At 38.4% G+C, this 15,837-nt stretch overlaps 1 protein-coding gene across 2 annotated transcripts in view; it reads right to left on the reverse strand.

Annotated features, from left to right (window-relative positions):
* ZNF106 (zinc finger protein 106) overlaps positions 1-15,439 on the reverse strand; it is a 40,378-nt gene extending 24,939 nt beyond the window's left edge. For both annotated transcript variants that reach the window (XM_054275428.1, XM_054275427.1), the window contains exons 1-4: positions 15,346-15,439; positions 7,380-7,465; positions 6,015-6,076; positions 1,732-1,929 (exon numbers count right to left, since the gene is read on the reverse strand). In XM_054275428.1, the coding sequence (XP_054131403.1) occupies positions 1,732-1,929; positions 6,015-6,076; positions 7,380-7,433 (314 nt within the window). In that variant the 5' untranslated portion in view covers positions 7,434-7,465; positions 15,346-15,439. The remainder of the gene's footprint in view (positions 1-1,731; positions 1,930-6,014; positions 6,077-7,379; positions 7,466-15,345) is intronic.
* Between the last annotated feature and the right edge of the window lie 398 nt (positions 15,440-15,837).

Here is a 15,837-nt window from a genome sequence, read left to right on the forward strand (position 1 = left end):
GTGAACTGATAGAAAACAGAGGAAAGTTAGGCTGAAAACTCCATTATTATCCTTACTGGAGGGAACAAATGACATGACAGCTCCATTTATAAAGGTTAAGTTAAAACACAGATGTAAAACATCCACAGAAGATGCACCTCAGATACGAAAGTAATTTGTCTTCTTTTAATCAAGAGACTGGAACAGCCCACAGCATGCAATCCTGAGTCTGTATGAGCCTCCCAGCAGCACTATCGACTGCCCTTTGGATAGCACTTGTGCTTGGCAACTTATCACAGACACGTGGCAAACTATCACATGTACATTTAAAGATAAATGCTCCCTTAACAGCTACAGCTATTCCCAGGGTCAGCAATTTACCCCACCAAATGAGGAGTTTTCATTAAAAGTTTTTTCCAGGAACTGATCACAGAAATGCATCCATTCTAGATCCCTGGACAAGAAAGACAGTAAATTTTCACACTACTACTCAAAAACAATTGATTTGAGTAAAGTGAACATTCATATGGTATCACCTTTATGTTTTTGATACATTCCAGTTCTGCTAAAAGATTCCCTAATAACTACTCTCTAATGGAAAACAGTCTACTGTGCAAAATAATCTGAGCTCTAAGATGAGAATTCTAAACAACAATATCTAAGTGATACAGTAATTTCTAAGAGCTGATTGTGATCAACTAGATCGTGATCTAATGGAAATAATTTTGCTGAATTAGTAACTTAAACCTTCTGGTTTTCTGCCTCTCCAAACCAGCACCCAGCAGACAGAGATTTTCTACAGTTTTAGTTGCCTCAGAACAACACTGCACTGACAGTATTACTCCTTTTCCATAAAACAAAAAGGAAAAGTAACAATTTTGCTACCTACATTAACCAGTATGAAAGCATTACCATTGTGCAGTGCAGAGACACACTAGTACGACAGAGTGATGCCAAAACCTACCTAACAGTCGTCACAGATTTCAACATCTGGAAACACTAATTTAAATTTCTAGCCACAGAACACAAGAGCTTCTTTTAAAAATTATATGCCCCTTTAGTACCATCACCATGCCATAAATCTATTCAAATAATATATTCCCAACTGGAACATCACACAAGCAATGCACATGTGCAGATTTTCATGTAAAATAAAAGACAATATTTGTTACCTTCTGCAGCCCTCTATTTCATAGTGAGCCACTGGAACTATGTTCAGCTAACGGTAAGCAGCAAGATACAACAGGTAAGAAATTTCATTCAAGGACTAGGGGATTTCACTTGACATTTACAGAATAATCCAATTGGTTTTATAAAAAAAAACATGTTCAGCAGCAGTTTCTTAAAGGCCAGATTCCTACAGACAACCTCCACCATAAACAGTATTAGCACTACTGTCCTCCACCATAAACAGTATTAGCACTAATAAAGGCTTATTATTATTAAGCCTTCAGTTAAAAAGGTATCAAATATTAAAATAAAAACATTAGGGTTCTCAAAACTCAAGACTGTTTTTACCCATAATGGAGAATGATTGTATTTCCATACTAGTAGTAGAGGAACAGGACAAAAACATTCCGCAGAGTCACATTTACATGTTGAAACTATGATATCCACACAGGTCTCTTGGATTGCTCTCACAAGTATGCTGGCTACAGGAAATTTACATTTTGTGAGCACCTAAGCCTCAGGAGTGCATGCTCATTGTGTTAAAAGCAATTCTATGATCTAAGCGGAGAAAGGAAAACTCACCGGTTCCGTTCCTTCTTTTGCTTGATGAGTTGAATGAGTTCTTTGTCAAGGTCTTCTTCTTCTGCCGTTTCTTTCTCTTCCTCTTTTCTGTCATGGGCATTAACGTTGTCTTTGTGCAGCTGACTGGAGATGTGCTTGGCATATGCTGACAAACCCACCAGCGTCACCCTGCACACCCGGCACTCATGGCTGCTATCCCTAGGAAGAGAGGCAGAGGGTGGGCTTTCAACTCTGCCAACTGGCATGGCAGGTAGCTCTGTCTTACTTTGTTTCCTCTGAATGTGTCTGAGTTCAAAGCAACTAGGCTTTGCTCAGTATGCTTATTTGAATTCTCTGGCTTTTTCTTTCAAGGTTTTGTTTTTTGATGGTCAGTTTTTACAAGATTTTTTTCCAACAATCAAGAGGTAAAAGACTTGGTAATAAAGCTACATTAAGTGGGAGGAGGAATTCTTCTTGAATTGTTGTACTCAAAATCTATTCAGAGGAAACATAGTGAGCGAGGAGGCAGAATGAAAGGCTTCCAGAGCTAGCAGGAGCTCTGAAACCCATCCATGCTGCCAGCTGCACTGGGGAAGCCTGGTGACAGCTTCTACATTTAATCCTTGCCTTAAGCCTTCCCCCAGTGAAATTTAGAAAAGGGAGGAGGCAGCACATGGATACAGCCAATCCTGATACAACATAACCTAAACTGGGACAGCTGAGACTGCTGCCTGGAATCCAAAGACTCCACAGCACAGTGAGTGATGGGAGGGTGTCTTCAGTTTCCTGTACTTTATTTGGTTCAAGTGTGCATGAGGTCTGCTTTCCACTTTAGAGGACTTATCTCAAAAATATAGAAATAATTTCAGCTGGAGAAAGTTGACAGCTGTATCAGACAAATGGCTTTACTCATATTACTGGATTAAGACTGCAAGACTTGAACTTTTTTTTTCTTTTTAAGAAATTCAGACTTTTAAAACCACAACATTTGTTCTTCTGACAATGCCTTCCAATAATTCAGTGTTAAAGAAGTACATTATTAACTTCCTAAAAAGGAAAATATGTTCACCAGATTAAAAATAAAACCACACAGATAAAAATTATTTAGAGCATAGTCCAGTGCAAATAACTCAGCAGGACCAAGACAGGATTCACTGACTGCCTCCACAGTGCTTCTTTCAATTCTGCCAGTTAATTCATAAAAGCAGATATGTATGTCCCCATGGAGCACTTGAGACAAAGGTCTTAGAACAGAAGCATCATAATACAACACACAGTTCATGACTAGTGTCAAGAAAATGGGATCCATAAAAGAAAAAGACAAACATGAATCTTTGCTTTTAGTGAACAGTTAAAAAAAAAAAGAGAAAGATCAAAAGATGTGCATTCACTCAAGGTATTAAGGCAATGTCCTCATCAGAGTGGTTAATCAAGTGTCAGCAGCTATGTTTTATTTATCCTGGATATCAGTCATTTTCTCTACTAACATACTTCAGATATTTAATCACTGCAGTCATTCAGACACACCTAGAGACAGCTTTATTTTAAACAGCCTAAGTATTAAAAATCAAAATATTTTTTTGTTTAATTATTCTGTATGTTGCAGCCTAATTAATTTCAGATTAAACATTAAGATAAATTTCATTCATGATGTCAGTAGCTTCCAAATTTACCCTGTATTTTCGAGAACTAAGTGTACTTAATTTCATACATTTCACATTGGCTAATAAATATTCAAAGCCCATATCCTATATATTGCACTTCAGGCTATCTTAATGCAATAAAGATAACCAAACCAGTGGATTTTACTAATGTCATTGGAAAAATCCTGTTCACACTAATAAATGGCACAGCTGTGCATAGCTAATAAGACTTATTTTTAACTTAGGTCATCACACAAGGCAAGCTGCAAATAGAAAGTTGGCTTCTCACCGAAAAAGATGTTCTTTTTACATAACGTTCCACTTCACCCATATGGACTCTCAATGAGAAGCACACCCCAGTGGTTCTAATGTGGTAGTAATTAGGTTTTAAAGACCAATCCACATCCTTCATAAGACCCATGTTTCAATTATTGCATAAAACTTTTACCATCCTCATTTATAGACTAAATGCAAAGTTTTATTTATTTTGAACAAAGCCAGTGAGTTAACAGCTGGACTGAGGACAAAGAACTTGTTTCTATCACTTCTAACTTGCAAGTTACTAATTACAAAGCTGTGGTTCTTGTACCAACTGACAATCTGAAAAGGCAAGACTTCTTTGACCTGCTGTTAATCTATATGAGCCTAAAGAAAAACACAACACTTTTTTTTCTTTATGAACAGCTGCTTTAATTGAAGATAAACCGGCTAGGAGTTCAGATAGCTACCCTTAGGGGAATTTATATTTCCTTCAGTTCTATATTTTTCTTACACCCATTAAAGCTATCCAGAACTAGCACAGTCCATGGCACACACTGATCATGTCTACACATTCCCCTGCCATACAGGAATACCACACAATCTTAGCTGTTAAACAAGGTGGCCAAAAGAAGTTTGAGGTAAACGCAACAAAAGTACTCTCGGTATGAAAGCACTCAAGAGCTTTATTTACTGCGTGTATACTTCAGACTGTAGTCTCAATGTCCCATGTAACAAGAGCACTATTTCACTTTCAACTAAAAACAAGCAAAACCCAAATATGCTACAGCTTTGTACTTGGCATCCAATTCTCCTTATACATCACACAGAATAAGACTTCAAGGAAAGGAGAAGAGTCTTAAAACATTGCAGGAAATTATTCTAGCCCTTGAGATAACTAAGCTAACTTTAAATGAAAAAAAGGATGAATCAATGTGTGCATTTCCTTTACCTCTTGCATACAGAAAGTCTGAAAAGTGACTTCTAGTCAGATACTAAATTTCAAGGTAGTAAGATGTTGATACTCCACATACTTTAATGGTACTATCATCTGTTACACAATTCAGCCACACTCATGAGGCTGCTGCTTGTGCTTCACATTTTCTTCTTGAAGTACATGGCGGTAAAAGACTCCTAAAAAGCTTCTAATTAAATTGAAATGGAAGAAGGGGCACAAGAGAGAGAACAAGGCTGCTGTTGCACAGTGAAAAATTAAGTTCATTATTTTGAGAACAAGCATCTTCCGTGCATTCTTCTGAAAGAGTAGTGAAGACAGATAGTTACATTAGTAATAAAAAGTGTAATGATGATGAAAGAAATTTAACTTAATATCAGTCCTATGGAGTGGAAAACCAAAAATTGTCCAATCATTTGCAAGCCACTGCAGACACAATATATAACTTCTAGAAATTAGTGTTACAGAGCCATAACTAAACTAAAAAAAAAACAAAAAAAAAAAGTAGAAGGCCCAAAATAAGATGCCAAAATAAGTGAAATTTCAGAATCACTGTCAGAAGACAACAGTCCAGAACAGAAGTGCTCAGCAAGTTAGCTGACCAGAAGCCAACAGCCAGTTTCTAGGGCAGAGAGCATTCTGGTTTTTTTCCCAGGGTATGAGATAGATGTCTGCACAAAATGAATCCCCCACACCTCAAAGAGTGGAAAGACGGTTACTTTTAGTTCTTTAAGAGGTGTTGAAACAGATTTGTAATTTGTTACAGTTTCTGCTGCAAGATAATTAAAAATTAATTTGTAGATTAAATATTCAAGTGTTTGACAGTATGTGATCTCTGTGGCTACCTCAAAATCCATACATCTGAAATCACTTTAAAGTGTAGTCTGGTTGGAACCTAACTCCCTATTATTAGGATCATGTTTGAACATCCCTTAACTCCCCCCTTCTACTTTCCAAATGTTTCAAATAAAACAAGAAAACCTTAAAGGAAACACCATCCAGCATGGTTTGGTCTCCTAATCAAGCGACTGTGCTTTAAAAGATCAACAATTGTTTTTACATTATTGAAAACTTACAAAAACCCAAAAAAATTTAAAAAGAAAAAGACTACTGTTCATAATTCTAATTTCTGATTATTCTGTAAAAGGCAGAAATCTAGTGCTTGAAAAATACCCCCCACAAACATGAAACTGCCAAGAATGAAGTAACTTTATTCCACTGCAGTCAAAGCAACGCAGGTGAGATTTCTTCCACATCATTGTTTGCCTCCTAGGTTTCTGACATCATGAAAACATGTTCATTGCCAGCTGTATGACAAGGCACGCTACTAAAGTGAAGCGTAAAAATAAATTGTGCAATTCAGCTTGTATGGGAAACAGGTCAGGAGTCCTTTCAAAAAGTGACATACAAAATGGCACAGAGAGGAATGATGAAGATTGCTCTCATACCTTCCCTTCAAGTTTTCCAGTTCTCTGTGGTGAAGCATGCTTCTCTTGTGTTCTTCCATCTCCTTCAACATGTAGAAAAAAAAATTGGTCAAAACAAAACAAAATGCTGTATCATATCTGAAAAGCTCATTTTTATGAATTCTCCTGCCTTGCACAAGGGTGTACTCTACTTCTGCAGGGCTGTAGTAGTTGCCATTCCTGTTTCTGTGACTATGAAAGCACAAGTAGGCACACCTGCAGGAAGTTATGGTACCTTTCCCAAGAAGAACACACGAGTCATTAAAATTCAACACAATGGAAGCAGAATTTCAGAAGAAAATCAAATAACAGTCTATGTAGCAAAGTTTATTAGACTGATTTTTGACAAAACACTGTTGAGAATCATGTTAATTAAAAGTCTCATTAATACCATTCTTCAGAATCACAGTACTTAAAACAGTTTCCCTGTGCAATCTGAGCAGTTTCTCTGCAATTCTATTGTAAGACAGCTGTAAATTCACCATCATATACTATTTCACTTGGCTAGACACTTCAGAAACTGAGATGTTCATGTCAGTTTGTTGTTTACAGCAACCCTGATCTATGAACTGCAGTACTGTTATAATTATTTACTTTTGAAAGGGAGCTGCCAGAAGAGAAAAAACATTCATCACTCAGCAGAAGGAAGCAGTCCAGATGATTTAACTTTCCTTTGGTGTTTGAGCCAAAGTGTTCAGAAATCTTCAAAGACCAGATAATAATCACTATCCTCTCTAGCCCTTGAAATCCTGTCTGCAAAGGGAAAGGAACATCTTCCACCTTGAAGAGTTGTGTGAATTAAAACATATGGCACATCTCCACATGCTATGCAGCTAAAAAGTACATGAAGGTCCATTAAGAAACTCTCAGATTCAATGCAGATTTTGCATAAACACACATCACACAGAAGATGGACACCAAACTGACACGCTAATGAAAACACATGCTGTGTTATGTGGAAAACACAATTCCATTTGGTTCTTCCATATGGAAGCACAGACCTTCCAAAAGGAATCTATAAAATTGTGTATTACAGTATTATTCCCATATCACAATTTACAGTCAAATATGTGTGAGTGCTTTTCACTTTAGTATCTTTATAAAATAATATAAAAAACCTCAAAGACCTCACTATTTTTAACATTCAGAATCAGGCATACTGCACAGCTCACTTCAAGAAAGATACTCCAAAGCACACAGAAATATATTCTTCGATTTGAGATAGACTTAGGGCAATATATTTGGGGTAAAGGGAAATTGCACTTTGCACAATTTTAAAATGAAAGCATTTCTCATTCACATTTCATATTAATATCTACTGATGCATGTCAAGCAATAATTATTTACCTTTTTTGAGTTGTACACAATGTGACATAATGCACATTTTCGTTGCTGAACCATGCTTATTACTCTGGAAATATCTTATCCCATACCTGCAAATAAAAACAATTTAAAAATAACCAACATTCAGGATTACTTGTTTCATTAATCTTACTAAATAAAGTAAACAAAGTTACTGTTCATGAAAACTATTGTGCTGAGCTTAAGAGAATACATGCCTCTCATGAATAGTCAATACTCTTCAAAAAAAAACATAAGGTAGTTTGAACAGTCATCTAAAACATCTATAATAAAAAATAGCTTTCCCTTTCTTTCTTTTTGTTCCTGGTCATCCAAGACATGGTACTCATTCAACAGTCAGAGATCTGTACAAATCCTCTTAGCTACTCAAATCAGATTAACAAAACACTTTTCAACTAGGATGATGACAGGGAGATAAGGAATTAGGAAAACCAAGCAGGGCAAACTCAGATCTTTATTTTAGTGCACAGGGCCACTCAAGGAACATATTTAAGGCCCTAGGAAAATGAAACAGAGGCCATTTATTATATCAAAGACCACTAGTCTTCAAGTTTTATTGATCCATTTACTCACCATAAAATAAAACCTGAAGTAATTTAAATTCAGTATTTTTCTCACTAGCCTTTGCAAGAAATGCACATATCCATGTACTTAAATACTCAATTTAGACAGCACTTTAACACTAATCTACTGAAGACTTGCATATATGCAAAAAAAGCAGCAGCAGGTCATAAGATGTCATATGTATTTTATCATAATGTTTAACTCATAAGGAGTGCAATGAAAATACAGTCTAGGTTATAATGCAAAAACAGATATGTCTGTTTAAATAACAGGGTACAATCTTTGCACTTTTATTTCTCTTAAAATACACTAAAATGCTTCGATGATTGAGCACTACTGTCATTTTTTATTGATTTGGCAGAGGCAGTTCCTCACTCTAAACTGAAAACAAATGTATTTTTTCAATACTCAGCATTTTTATATCTGCACAGAAAAATACAAATCCTTTCAAGTTTTGCTATCTTACATTAGGTAACTTCAGAGCTAACTTGGCTAATAGCATCAAAATTAACCTGCAAGAGCCTTCTTCAAGAACTCTACTTCACAACTGACCCTATAAAGTTAATTCTAGTTATTCAACATCAACCTTACCAGCGGCATCAAAATCTCTAAATCTGGTACTGACTAGGAGCTGTGAACAAAGGGCAGGAACAGGATTTTTACCAAATCCAGATTACCTAGAGTTAAAGCAGCTCTGATATTCAGTTGTTCTGTCCAACTGAAAACAAAAATGAGCAAGTAAAAGCACGACCCTTTAAGTCCAAAATGTAGTTCTTTGACAAGTAACTCTTCCCCTACAGATTTCCACGTCCATTTACACACAAGGTATCAGCATCTGTCGGGGTTAAAGGGGAGGAAACTGAGAGCTGCAATAGCACTTCCACCATTAGACAAGAGAGAAACAGTTTTCTCACTAAAAAAATCCACATCACTATACTAAAACAAACACATTTAAAACACAACAGGAGATTCAGTCATCTTGTGTTCCCTAACCACCATTCTCGATCTCCCTGAGATACCTGATAGTGTTTAAATATGCATTTTCTAGCTTGATCACATGGGCACCTGATAAATTTGAACCGTTAGTAGCAGCTGTTTATTTTGACACATAAGCCCCAACAAAGGTTTAAGATTATTCAAAACTTTGCACCAGCCTGCATATAAATTCATATGGTATCAGCAATGTCCATGCAAAAGCACCTGCCTTCATGGAAGGTCAGGATTCAGAAACACTATCTTTCACAACAAATTATTTTGAAAAAATTTATAAAGATCATAACTTGTTTTAAAACATATTTCAACTGAGACAGCAGTCAAGGAAAGTTTAAGCTAATACAAGTAGAGACAGAAAATGAGATATTGCAGACTCCTGATTCTCTAGTGAGTTATTAGGTGAGTGTAGTTGCACATCATCAATATACTGTTTATACACAGATCTGTGCAGCTACAACAGATCTAAAGGAATTATTAATGATCATACACAAGTGACAAATGTTTAGATGCCTATCCAACATAGTACAGCTGGTTTAATGCAATTAATATGGAAGTACTCATGGAAAGCGAGGCTGCTAATCCTTGCACCAATTTCAGACACTTCCTTTTGCATTAAAATATTCTGTACACCCCCAACATTCTTTGTTGGCACTACTTTGTAGTTCAGCGGAGTAATACCCTACATGTGCTCAAGATCTCCTTCAAGATCACCCAAGTATTTACAGAATTTGTTCTGCACTAGGCTTAAAGCAGCACAGGACTTAAATCAGGAGAAGCAGGCCAGTTAGCACGGAACATTAAAAAGCTTTCACCAGCAGAGCTAACATTACACCTGTTTTGGCTAATTAAAACATATAGTAACTATACACGATTACAGGAAGAGTTTTCGGCAAACTGCCCAATCAGCTGGGCATTACTTATGACAGAGTACTAAAAATACTGATAGAATTCAAATGCTATTGGATGTCACTATGAAAAGGGAAACTTTCTCAGTGGCATGGACTCAGAAATTAAGAGATTTGGTAGATGTTACAGGGACTGGGAGAACACAGACACATATTCTATTTCCAGATCACCTCTTGACTTACTGTCTTACATAGATATAAACCACTTCCCATCATCCTTAGCTTTCTCCCAAATGCTGCTAAACCTATAAACACTGGGGTTCGTTTTAATTAAGTACTTCAATTTTACTGTAAAAGAACTTCTATGAAGTATTTTGAGTAACATAATAAATCAAAGGCATTTCCTCAGTCACTATGTAAAATCAGCAAGAATCAGACAGCTTTTGAGCCATGTAGACACTGCATTTCATCTCATCATAGACTGGTCTGTTCAATCTCCAAACTTCCATTCTTCATGAAGAAACTTCAGAAACAGAGCCCTCTCTAGATAAATGCAGGCACATTTGAATTCTTGAAAAAAAATCCACATACTTTAAACTTCAACAACCTTCAAGCTTTTATCAGCTTTAACACCTTGTGCTTTTGAAATCCTCAGCTTGCTGTATAACATAGAAAATTACTTTTTATGGGACTTGAGCAGGAAGATGAGCTACTCTAAAAAATGAGCGAACTGCAAGCAAAGATAAGGTTTTGCCAAAAAAATCCCACCATCATATAAAAGAACGTTACATGTTACAGAAGAAGATGTTAAGAGCAGAATGCAAAGCCTTTGAAACAAAGGAGATATTACAACAACTTTCTATTTTGAGGGAATGTAACTGTTCAATGGGTCATTTATTATTTGTTTTAAAAGGAAGGGATGTGCTTTACAACTGGGTGATGTAAACACAACCTGCCCATAGTCTGCACCTGTATAGAGCTTAGAAATACCACAGAGCTTTAATTAAATTAAGAAAGCCTGCTACAGAGACTTTAGAGAGCCCTTCTCACAAATAAAAATAGTCTACAAAGAAAATTAGGCATTAGACTACTTCCTGGTACAACATCCATTTGTCCACAGTTATTCAACCTTACCGGATAACATACATTAAAAATGTACATCAAGATTAAATCTGCTACAGATTAGTGGCTGAACACTCTGACTATATAAAGCCACAAGTGCCATGGAGTGGGGTGTGCAGCTCGGCATTCCAGCTGCCTAGAAATCCTCAGGAGGCTTCAAAGAGATCAGCAGCACTGGCCTGTCTAAAGGCCTGCCTAAGTGCTGCATGTCCCTACAGAGAGCAGTGGAAACTCAACACTTGAGAAGAACAGGAGGCTACAAATTCACTGTGCAGAATGTTCTGCAGCAACATGCTCAGCACATGCTCAGCTCCTTGCAGAGATGTCATTCCTAGTGCCTCAGTGACTTCTGTCCTGCAGCAACCAGCTGCACACACACCAGCTGAACTGTAGAATAGTAATAATAATACTGAGCCCTGTGCTCCAATTTCATCACCTCCAGCAGAATTTACATGGAATAAAGCACTATCATTCACAGACTATCTTCTCTCCCAAGATTCATTGCCCCTCAAGCATCTGAATTTACCACACATCCCTGCTAGACAAGAACTTCTATTAATTACCTTAACTCTCCTTCTGGGCACACATGTGAGGCACTAACTTTCCTTCTGAGATGTTGATCTGTGCATCCTAACACAGGCAACAGACAAAAACTTAAGGACATACCAAAGATAAGTCATGACTAACAGCACGATTCTCCCCCAGCACACTGTCAGCCACTAACTACTTTGTAGTTGGTTTCTTATTTTTACAGGGCAAAGGAGAAAACTATATTACACTCCAGAAGTTCAAATACTTGTACCAGAAGTAAAGCTTTTAAGGTAAATTTCTCCCTGCTTTCCAAGATTTAATTTTATCCATGTGACAGTCTAAGGGGTAGTCTAGACCCCTGAGCACTGAAACACCACCACTAGACAGCAAATGGTATAACTGGGCAGACAAGTGCTTAACGGTTTTGACATTAAGCCAGGAAAGAAAAGTTATTTCACAGATCAAAGTTCTTTAAGCTCCTGTTTAAAGCAATAAAATTTACTTCACTATCTGGCCTAGAAAACATCTAGCAGAAACAGAGTGCTATCTCATAAGTATGACTGGGATTTTTACAACACACAGGGAAAGTCTGCTGGAGATAACGACACCACAGAGAAATATCTTAAACAGACCTGCACAGGCACAGAACACCTGGCAGGAACACAGAGTTTTCACTGACTTCTATTTTTATTTCATGTAAGTCTAAGAACAGGGCACAGACCAGAAGAACATATACACTTTAACCCGCAACCAAATTGCATCTTTCCAACTCCTATACATAAGCAATGGTAATAATCTCTTAATATACAAAGTAAGTTTTCCTTGCTGTAAATCAAGGTGATCATTTCTCTCTAGTGAAACTAAATGCCTTATTTCTTTCTTATTCATGAGAGCTTTTCACACACCTGAAGATTCAGGAATATATTCTTTCCAAACTGGAATGAAGAACTGTTCAGCATTATTACTGTATGCTGCCACTTAGAACACCTAAAATCCACATACCTGGAAATTCCACAAGCTGGAAAGCTTCTGTTTTCTCCCATACTCCCTACTTGGTTTAAGTCATATGCAAGTTTTGTTTTCTTCAGATGTTTTCCTCAAACATCACATTTCCTGGGCTTATTAAAATAGCCATTTCCCTTTCCAAGCTGCCCAAAGCACTCTAAAAGGATTGTTCAAAACCGGACGCAGTACTTTGGCTAACACCCCTATTAGCACCCTTAGGAGAAGGGAGTTGTCTGTGTATCCCTACTACTGTTACAGCCTCAAACACAATTGATAATGACTGAGACAAAATCTTACTAAAAAGCAACATAGTGATCCACAAGATGTGGGCAAAACAACTCAATTAAATTTTAGGTTTAAATATCTAAAAATTTAAATATTACTGTGACTCTCAAAAGAATTCACATCAGCTTATTCTGGTGACCTTGAGTCACTTTATAAAGGGTCTTCACTTTACAGACCCTTATAAGAATGATAGAAATATCCAACACTTGATTTTACACTTACTTCTGTAACATTAAGTTGTATCTTTTTTCCCCCTTCCTAGGCTATTTAATCTCATTGTATCCTTCCCGGGTATTCATATGCCATCTCTTTCACTGATAAATTAAGGACAAGGACTCAAAAGCCACATCAAAACAGATTACTCTATACATCCTATCTACTGCAGTTCCACAGAAACAGGTACCTGACCTTGTCAAAATAACTCAGACTCCCTAAGAAAGATCTGTATAGACACAAGAGAACAAACAGGGAGAGCATTCAGCAAGTAATTGGGCTTCTTCTATTTATAGTGTCATTACAGAGTATGAAGAATCACTGGAGGGTGATTTGAAGCATTCAAACCAAGGTACTCAAGGCACTATTCAATATAAAGAGCTTTCATACCAAGAAAAAATCAAGTTAAGGATCTTAAACATTAAGATAGTAGTAATTTATGACCAGGTAATAGAAATACAGGGCTCTGCCTAAATTGTCATATCTCTGTCATATCTCTGTAGCTTGTCCCAGGGCTGAACACAAGCAGCTCTACCACAATAGGATCCAAATGTAAAATAGTCTAGGACTTGATGAAAGAAACTCAAAAACCTTACATTACAAATATAAAACACAGTTTTATAAAAACAAAACAAGCTACTTGTAAGACATAGTATCCACTTACTTTGCTAGAATCAGCTTGAGTCAGATAACATCTCAAATCTTATGACACCATCTGGTGGCAGAGTTCACAAAAGATGATTACCAGATGTTAAAAAGAGTTTTAACAATTTAAATTTTATTCTGAAAAAAATTAAACTTTATTCTGGATATCTTACAATTTTTTTCTTTACAAGATAAGGTGAAAAGAACATGGATAGAAAAATACTTTCATTTTACCTAGATACTTCAAGCTGTATCTCTGTACACAATTTAGGTACACATGTAGAGGATAGTGACTGCTGTTGCCCTGTACTGGATTCACAATCCTGCAGGAATTAAGGTCTTTAGTTCAAATATGTGACATTTTTGAACCTAGGGAATAGAAGCTACATGAAGTTTGGTCACAGTGACCAAACGGACTTAGGTAAAATGCAAACATACTTTGGGTAAAATCAACTGAAAATGCCAGAGTGTAGCACCTCTTTAGCTAACTTTACATACAAAAATCAGTCATTAGTGGAACACACAAAGTAGTGCAAGTGCAGCTGCCTTTTACTGCCAGTTCAGCTGAAGTCAAGCAAGGACTTAAAAAAAAACAAAACATAATTCAGTTGCTTTTAATCGAAGAGACTTCAGGATAGAAATCTATTTTCCAATGTAAAAAGTTACAGAGATACATTGCGTTGGTCCTTAGAGCCTGCAGTTGTAATCCCAAACAGTGCAGTACTAATGGGAATAAGTTTGTAAACTTCTGCAAAGCTGTTAATCAAATTTTTGGAAGGATTAAGTGTTTGGGGTTTTTTTTAGGCCAGGATCTGTCAGTTCAGCAAAACAGCCAATTTGCTAAATACAGTAATTGAGGTTTAACTGAAAGAAGTAGCAAATACCTGAAGAACAGCAATAAGCAACAGAGATATAGGACATGCAAGCCTGGAAACTCATGTTGAAAACAAAGTCCACAAATTCTCAATTATCTTCTCTCTCAGGACACACCACCTCAAAACCTATCTGTTCTTTAAAGCTGCACTTCCTCAGGTGCAGAAGGGAAGATGACAGGTTTACACTTGCATGACAAGATTGTTACCAAACCTCCATCAACAAAGTATACTGAAGCAGGAACTTCAATGCTTCATCAGTGCTACTTGTATCCAATGTTTCATAACCTTTTACGAATTGACATTCACATGCACCCCCGAGCAGTTCTTAATATAAGTTTGGATTTCAACTACCCTGTGTGCAATGATGAAAGGTTGCTTTCAAATACCTCATATTTCATCATACTATTATGACTTGTTTCACGCTGTCAGTCCCACTCCTTTTAAGTTAGCAGATATTTATCACTAAACTCATGCATGCTTTCACTACAACACATTTTTAGATATTGACTTATGAGGAAGGCAACTAAGCAACTCTGCACTCAGTTACACTTCATCCCCGGAAACACTCCTGGCAAGCACGAAGAGGCAGCAGGGCAGCTGCACACCTGGGACAGAGAGGCCTCCACCCTAAGCTGTCCTCCAGCAGGGCATCAAAGTGCAGGGATCCCTACAGCAATCGGGGATGCTCACAGGGCAAAGCAAAGCGCATGCCCGCCCCAAGGCGCGGAGCCCGCAGCCGCAGCCCCCCTCGGCCGGGCTCGCCCTGCTGCCCTCCACAGGCCGCCCACTCCGCCAGAGCCGGAGCAGCCCCCATCGCCCCCGGCCGCCACCGCTCTCCCCAAGCCCTCTGCTCCGTAGAGCTCCGGTACTCACGGATCGCACCCCTGCCCAGGCCAGCGGCCCGGCAGCCCATTCCCCTGTGGGACCGAGGAGGCCCGGCCGGCACCGCCCCGGGTCCGGCCGCCCGCACGGCGACCGCACCGGGCCCACCCCGCAAGAGCGCGCGCGGTTTGGCGGGGGCACACCGCAGCCCACCAATGGGCCGGCGGGAGGGCGGCCGCGCTGCACGCTGGACGGCACGCCTGCGTGCCCGCGGGGGCTGCCGGGAAATGCAGTCCTGGCGGCGGCGGGACGATCGTGGACAGCCGACAGGCGAACGAACTTCATGGTGAGGGCACCAGCACCGGCCAGCTGGGGGCATTTACCAACAGATAATGATAATGGAGGTTATTGTAGTTATGTGTAAACACAGCGCTTTAAATACGCATAGTGCTACGTATTACCCTTCTACAAATCAGAAGCTGCAGACGGCGGGTACCTCAGCAGCGAGATGCCGTGGACATCACGCCTGCCAGGGTGGCCGTG

The sequence above is a fragment of the Melozone crissalis genome, unplaced genomic scaffold, assembly GCF_028551555.1.
Source record: "Melozone crissalis strain CALT ecotype California unplaced genomic scaffold, PUWL_Pcris_2 ptg000018l_1, whole genome shotgun sequence".
NCBI lineage: Eukaryota > Metazoa > Chordata > Aves > Passeriformes > Passerellidae > Melozone > Melozone crissalis.